General features: G+C 32.8%; 1 protein-coding gene across 1 annotated transcript; it reads left to right on the top strand.

Moving 5' to 3' along the window:
- The first annotated feature begins 3,803 nt into the window (after nt 1-3,803).
- Nucleotides 3,804-7,755, top strand: LOC107426839 (uncharacterized). Its single transcript, XM_016037136.4, has 7 exons — nt 3,804-4,203; nt 4,292-4,402; nt 4,547-4,681; nt 4,986-5,090; nt 6,161-6,330; nt 6,442-6,541; nt 7,041-7,755. Exons 1-7 carry the CDS (start codon nt 3,841-3,843, stop codon nt 7,284-7,286), a joined length of 1,230 nt encoding a protein of 409 aa, XP_015892622.2. The 5' UTR covers nt 3,804-3,840; the 3' UTR covers nt 7,287-7,755.
- The last annotated feature ends 323 nt before the right edge of the window (nt 7,756-8,078 follow it).

Raw genomic sequence — 8,078 nt, forward strand, 5'->3', positions numbered from 1 at the left:
TATCATCGTTTGGCTATTTTTATCATCTTCTTTTACAGTGCTAAATATGTGGAATTCACATCAAAATTCAAATGAGACTTATCCAAAATTCGAACTCGCAACTTCTACAAATAGGTATGAGTTGACTTTGTCTTTTTGGTTGTAATACACAAATAAAGTTGAAATTACTCTAACAAACAAGAAAACCAAACACATTTTTTAAATCCTCTCTGTTTCTGATCTTTCATTTATTATTACATAGCTTATGTTAGGTAGAAAAGCCAAAAATAAAATGGAAGTGGAAAAAGGGAGGAGGAATGTACAATCATTAGGGAAATCCTGTTTTCTTACAAATCAGAATTTCAGGAAAAGGAATTTCAAAAAAATCTTCTAGTTTCATGTCATGTCTACAACTTTGATCATTAAATTACTAATGAACGTGTATGCACTGAACGTCATAGCCCAAACGCAACAACGCAATTATTACTTTAATTATTCGGCAGTGAAATTGTTTCTAAAGAACAAAAATAAAATACAGTAATAATATTAAGAAAGTAAAAAAAACAAAAATTAGAGAAGGTGGAGGAAGATGGAGATTCCAAAAGGATAAGAAGCAATGTCAATTACAGCTTTGTAAGTAGTGGTTTTTAAGACATACTTGGAAGGGGTCAACCGATGATGAAGACGTACTGGTTTTTAAGAGCAAAACCAGAGGATCGATATAAGGAACCACTTTTGGTCAACTTTCTTGTTTGACTTGACCATGTTTTAGTTGTAATAACATACAGAATTGGAATTACTACAACAAAAAGAAATATATATATTGAATAAATTTTATTTTACCAAAAAAAACATTAGCATTTGGCATTGATTTTATGTAATTTGAGATGAAATATGCTATCATATTACATCTAGTTGTGCAAGGCGTCTATGCTTGTAAAAAGTTGCTGGTCAATGTAAAGTACAAAGTAATATCTGGGTCTGCTGAATACAAAAACACATTTTCAAGCCCTCTTTCTGTTTCTATTCTTCGCTACGTTATTATTTCATCAAAACAAAAGAAAAAATCTTCCCTATGTTATTATTTTAGTTGGGTCTCATTTTTTGGGTTAGAAACAATGAGCAAACCTAGTCATCATAGGAAGGATTAACATGAAATGTTAGTTTAATAGTCTTAATATTAATATATATATATATATATATATTTTTTTTTTGTAAAAAGAAAAAAAAAAAAAAAAGGGAAACATTCTACTTTCAGTCGCCAAATGGGGTCTCCTCGGTGCCACAAAATTACTTTAAATGTGGTCTGCCTTCTTAAATTTTTAGGTAAGGATTTCTTATGACATAAAAATTCGCTAAATCCCACACACAAAGCACCATTGGATTCCAATCATGCTAAAGCCGTCGGGCCCCAACTTGCGAATTATGTATCAATAAAACAACAAAGACTTCTGCCAAAATTTACGTTCAGAAAGTTGTACCAACCTTGACAAAACCGACCAGCCTTCCCCCTCATTTCCTAAAAAGCAGCAGCACCTGTATCCATACAATATGAGTTATCAATTATTAATTGACTGAATTTAAATGACTTTTAATTACTTTTAAAATTAAATGTGATAATCGAGTTTTAATTGATCCTATTTAAATTAATTTTAAATTTTTTAAAATTAAAAGTCCATATAGAAAAATAAACCAGTAAAAAAAAAAAAATCTATAAACAACTTATATATAAATGTCACATTATTTTGAACAATAATATTAAACTTGTCAAAATATTTATTAAATTTATTGATCAAATGGTATTATAAATTATGTAATAATATTTAATTGGTTTATTTTTTTAATTCATTTTTGGATTCAATAATTTATATAATTTATATAATATATCAATTAATAATATTTTAATATATATAATTTGATAAATAAATTTAATAAATATTTTAATACCTATACAACTATTATATTTTAAATCTTGCTATTTATTACAATAGATGACGATTATCATATAGTAAATTGTAATTAAAATATTTTATTATATTATTTTTATACTAAAATTTTAAAATAATTTTTTAATAATAATTCATTTAAACTATATTTGATATTTTATTAATAATTATTTATTTAATGTCAATAAATAATCCTTTATTATTATTATTATTATTATTATTGTTTTTCTATAAAGTATTTTGAAGTCCGATTCCACTTCTTCCTTTCGAATTTCTATATTTTCACACTAGGTTTTCTTTCTTTCTTTTGAATATGTTCGAATCCCTTTGGATGTTTTCATTGATAATGCCATTTATCTGTACGCGTGGTCCCCCCCCTTCAACCTCAGCCGCCTATTGATGACAAATTTTTTCAACTGCACCACCACAGAAAAAGTCCGTGTCCAATAATTTCACTCAAAATTTGCAAACCTTCTTGCACCCAAAAATAAAAAAATAAAAAAAAATAAAAAAACTGATATGACCCTCTTGTCCCTTTACCAGTTTTACCACGATGCCACTATTCCCTTTGAATATTCTTTTCTCTACCTAAATGTAGGAGGATGATGAAGTCATTGCCCACAATATACCACCACTACCCCCTTTTGAAAAAGTTGATCAACCTGGTATTTTCTTCTTAAATATCCCCACTATAAAAGCTACTAATGACATTGTCTTTCATACATTTTTATACACAACACCAAAGAAGCTTTTGACAAATTCCAATATATCAAATAGTACAAAATGGAAGGCTTAATTCCTTATCTTCTCCATGCCATGAAGAAGCAAAGGCCGCAACATAGTTATAGAAGTTTCTCTGAAAACTCCAACCGGAGCTACCATCTCTTAAATCCTAAGGATTCATCTCACGGCTCGTCTCACCGTCGAACGCGATCGGAGTTCCAGCCGCCGGCTAATATCGACTTTCTTGAGCACCGGTCTCGAAGCGTTAACAGAGCTTCTGCTTCATATGCTCCTCCTTATGTTGCTGGTGGCAACTCTTCCTCCTATCCTTTCCAACAGCAAGGATTTCGTAACAAAAATTCATGAATGTTTGATGTTTGTCATTTATTTGTTTCCATTTTTTCAATTGTTGTAATTTGTAATATTATAACTATAAGTTTGTGTTTTGAATTTGATTGTGGAGCTCCATCAAAATGATGAACTTTCCACTTGCTTTGTAACAATTAATTGAATATATTTGATGAATAGTTGGGTGATTGTTTCTTTTCTTTTGGAAAGCTTCAAAAGTAGATAGCGATTTAGAAAAAAATTATATAAACTAAATTTGGAGTTTACATCGTTTACTATATCAATTGGTGAATAAAATTAGCAAGCATCTTGGTGCCCATTGACATTATTTTATTTTGATAAACGCTGCCCAATAACGTCATTTATCAAGGCATGTCTCCCTAATAACAAGTTTAGGAGCCTCCAATAATTTTTCTTTTAATTAATAACGAAACTATGCATTAGTTTTTTAAAAAAAAAAAAAAATAAAATAAAAACGTTAATTATTTCATAACTATTTTTATATTTTAACACAAATATTAAAATATAAAACATACTTAGTAATTCCTTTACTTTTATAATTTTTGGTTAAAAAAAAAAAACTAAATAACACATTTTATAAAGATTAATACATTTTGAGTTGGTTTGCTGTAGTTTAAAAGCAGTTTCTTTTCTTTTCTTTTTTTTTTTTCCCCAAAAAATCTATTAAACGATGTTTTCTTCTATTTTACTTCTTTTTTTTTTTTTTTATCAACTATTTTTCCATATGTATATTTTAGAATATTAATATTAATAAATAAAGCAATGCAATACCAATAACTAAACTCGAGTCTCAAACGTCACCGTTTAACTTTCTAAGCCAAGCATGCTTTCCCTAACAACCAGCCAGAGCAGAAGAATTAAAACAAAAATAAAAAAAGGAAAATCGAGCGGAATTGACCTCACAGAGCAAGCCAAACACAGAATTGGCACGATGTCGTTTCGGTCGATATTCGACGCCGGAGAGATAAGGTCGGAATTCGAAAACGCCGGTATCAGCTGCAAATTCATTCCTCTCATATGGAAGTACGCGATTCAGAACCCGAACGGTGAATGGGAGGAAGTCCCTTCCCTACCCTCCGCCGCGTATATTCTGCTCCGGTCCAAGTTCAAGCCCCTGACCTCCACTCTTCACTCTGCAACCGACTCTTCCGACGGCCTAACCACCAAGCTCCTTATAAAACTTAAGGTTTACTACTATCTGATCCTTATAATGTGTCGCACACCAGGTGTTTGAAGTAATGCGCGTTTGAGATTCGTTCCTTTGCTTTCCTCAGAATGGAGCTCTCGTGGAGTCGGTGATCATGAGGTACGATACTCGTTTGGGTAAATACGCTGGGAAGCCCCGCCCTGGTGGTCTTAGATCAACCTTGTGCATTTCATCTCAGGTAGATTACTATGTGTTCCTGGTGCTTGATTACATCCTCGTTTCTGGCTTTTTTATTTTTATTTTTATTTTTATTTTTATTTTTATTTTTTAAATCGTTTCTGGGCATGTTTGGTTTTCTATAATTTGTTGGTTTTGATTTCAGGTTGGCTGCAAGATGGGTTGCAAATTCTGTGCAACGGGGAGCATGGGATTTAAGAACAATCTGTCTTCAGGGGAAATCGTGGAGCAATTGGTTCATGCTTCTCGCTTTTCGCCTATACGGAATATCGTTTTCATGGTGATTTTGCAATTTTTTTAGTTTTATGTTTTATTTTTCTTATACTGCAGATAAAAAAACTTGTTACTTTTAGTTGTGATTTTGTGACGTTTCATGGAGTGGTTAGTTTCCTATGGATGTCGAGGGTACATTACTGTATTTCTTATACAGTACATTACTGTATTTCTTATGATTGCTTCTTCTCTTTGAAAATTTATACTATTACCTTTTATGATTTAAAAAAAAAAAAAAAATGTACACTCAAGATTTTAGGAATTTCGCAGCAAAAGCTTCCTGTTTGAAATGTTTTATAATTTCTGGTCAGGGAATGGGGGAGCCATTGAATAACTATGTTGCCGTAGTGGAAGCTGTACGTGCCATGACAGGATCGCCATTTCAGTTGTCACTGAAGAGAATTACCGTGTCCACAGTATGCAGTACAAACTTATGGTCCTTTCTGATTGATTTTAATTTTAAGTGCTTTGAACATTTAAGTTCGAATAAAAGATCATAACTTTTCATGGATTTATAGAGCTCGCAACTTCTGACGTGAATTTTATTAGTGTCCTCATTGTTTTGTCTATCAAATATGACCATTGAAGTGATTGTCAATGGTAGAATTTTTGCTATGTATAATGACTGCTGTAGGTTGACACCATGGTCTGTGATATATTTTCAAGTTAAACGTAACTCACGATTTCATGCGTGATTGAAATGCACCACACAAGTGCACGTGTTTAAAGTCATTACAAAAACTTAGTTCAGAACGTTGTGATAGCTGATTGAAATAGTAAAGTTGTTTTAAATTTTTATGCTTTATGAGCCTGGCTAGGTGAGATCATAACTTTTCATGGATTTATGGACCTCGCAACTTCTGATGTGAATTTTATTAGTGTCCTCATTGTTTTGTCTATCGAATATGACCATTCAATGTGATTGTAAATGGTAGAACTTTTGTTCTCTATAATTACTGCTGTAGGTTGACACCATGGTCTGTGACATATTTCAAGTTAAACGTAACTTAGGATTTCATGCATGATTGAAATGCACCACACAAGTGCACGTGTTTAAAGTCATTACAAAAACTTAGCTCAGAACGTTGTGATAGCTGATTGAAATAGTAAAGTTGTTTTAAATATTTATGCTTTATGATCCTGGCTAGGTGAGATATTTTCCTAGTGTCTTGGTTTTCTAAATGCTTATTTCAAGTGTCTTAGACTATAATATACCATCTCTTGGAGTAGGTGCACATATCTCAAATTTCTATCCTTAATATAAGACAATTATTTATTTTGATGATGTGATGCATAAGGAACTGCAAAATGAACTTAATCTTAGATTCCTTCTCCTAAGTGCTCCTCCTCCCACTCTTCTCATTATTACTCTGCCCCGTAAAGGATCTCATCTATAGAATATAGGAAACCCACTATATATACCTTAAGTTGAGGTGATAAAGTCATTTGATTGACAAGTGTATTAGTTGCATTTAATCTTGTGTAGGTTGGCATTATTCATGCCATCAACAGGCTTCATGGTGATCTTCCTGGCCTGAACCTAGCAGTTTCTCTGCATGCACCAGTTCAAGATATTCGTTGTCAGATAATGCCTGCAGCTCGAGCATTTCCTTTGGGTAAACTTATGGATTCACTGCAAGAGTATCAGAGGAAGAGGTTTGTTGGACAATTTCCTATTGGGAATTATGCGTACTTACATTTCTATACTGCTATACTTCGGCAGTCATTTCAAATTGTTGATATCTCATTGTGGTCCTTAATTTTCAGTCAACAAAAAATCTTAATCGAGTACATAATGCTTGATGGGGTGAATGATGAAGAACAACATGCACACCAGCTTGGCAAGTTGTTGGAGATTCTTCAAGTGGTGAGCTCTTATCTAAGAACTGAAAGTGTATAGAAAAACTTATATTACCTTTGTGTTTTAGATGTGTTTTCATGTGTGTGCAACATGTTTGAAAAGCCAGCCTGATTTTCTTACTTTGAGAAATTCTGACCAGCTAAGAAAATTGTTATCCTTGTAAAAGGAAGATTTTTACCATGTTACAAACAGCTAATAAGATCCACTAATATTCCCCCCGACACGCAGCGCCCCCCAACCCCCCAAAAACACACACACACGCACACCCACACCCACCAAGAAAAATAAAAAAATAAGGTCACTAATATAGGTAGTATAGGAATGAGTTATATGAACGTTCTGCATCATATTTGACCAACTTAAGATTAGTATAATTTCATATTCAAGCGTAAAAGTCAATGAATGGTTGAATTACTTTAAAAAATCATGTCTATGTATGTTCAAGTGCAACTTTTATATCATGTGTACTGTGTTCTTGACATCATGCGTCTTGTTTGTTAAACAGGTCGTGAACTTGATACCTTTCAATCCAATTGGTACTTTGAGTCAATTCAAGACCAGCAGCCAACAGAATGTATCTGCATTCCAGAAAATTTTAAGAGGTACCTATAACATCCGGACAACAATTCGTAAGGAAATGGGTCAAGATATAAGTGGGGCATGTGGGCAACTGGTGGTAAACCAGTCAGATAAGAGGTTTGCTGAGAATCAACCACTCTTACCTGATATAGAAGATCTTCATCTGAGATAAGCCTCTTCTTGGTTGAGGAGCTGATGTCTAATTCTGATAACGTAATGAAGACCGAACAAAGTACTGGTGTTTCTCACAAGTTGCTGTTCCTTCAATTTTGTGTATCATGCAATCACAAATTTTCAAGCATTATAGCCAATATAATGTGCATCATGTATCATTCTGTGTCGTCTCTTTTTGTCAAGCACATGTAAAACTGTTCCATTAGCTCCAAAGCTGCTGCATATGGTATTGTTGCAGAATGATAACACTTGAATTATTGATCAAGGGAAATCGAGCTAGAAAGGGGCCAAAGAAACGTTGAGAAGTAATTGTGGATGCTTCAATTTTTTGGCTGTGGCATCCAATATGTGTTAGTTTTTCTTTTTTTGGGTGGTTAAAGTTGTGTTAAATAATTAGAGTAATGCTCTAGTTACTTTGTTTTTGTCCCTATATATCAAGGAGTTTCGCTATTTATCATTGGCATCAACGTTGGATTTGCTGCTAATATGATAATTATTAATTGGTAACACAGTTTAGAATAACAATAATTGTCATTACCAATGGAATTTTTAATACTAATATTGACGATAAGAAATCCACTGGTGGATGCTATATGTATTTAAGGAATTCCTTAATTTTGTAGTGCTTTGGAAAGCAAAATGTAATTGCTCGGTCTAGTAAATGTAATTACTCGGTCTAGTACTGAATCTGAATATGGAGCCCTTACTCTTGGTGCAGCTGAAATGACCCGGTTCCAGAACTTATTGCTTGAATTCAAGTTGTTCTCTCCAACTAGTCCAGTACTTTAGT

This window comes from Ziziphus jujuba, chromosome 9 (assembly GCF_031755915.1).
Source record: "Ziziphus jujuba cultivar Dongzao chromosome 9, ASM3175591v1".
NCBI classification, from domain to species: domain Eukaryota; kingdom Viridiplantae; phylum Streptophyta; class Magnoliopsida; order Rosales; family Rhamnaceae; genus Ziziphus; species Ziziphus jujuba.

Bases quoted from the DNA above. Each gene is read 5' to 3' on its own strand.
- LOC107426839 (XM_016037136.4), top strand. From the start codon at position 3,841: ATGCTTTCCCTAACAACCAGCCAGAGCAGAAGAATTAAAACAAAAATA. The intron at 4,682-4,985 runs GTGATTTTGCAA...ATTTCTGGTCAG, and splicing joins TACGGAATATCGTTTTCATG to GGAATGGGGGAGCCATTGAA. The intron at 6,542-7,040 runs GTGAGCTCTTAT...TTTGTTAAACAG, and splicing joins TGTTGGAGATTCTTCAAGTG to GTCGTGAACTTGATACCTTT.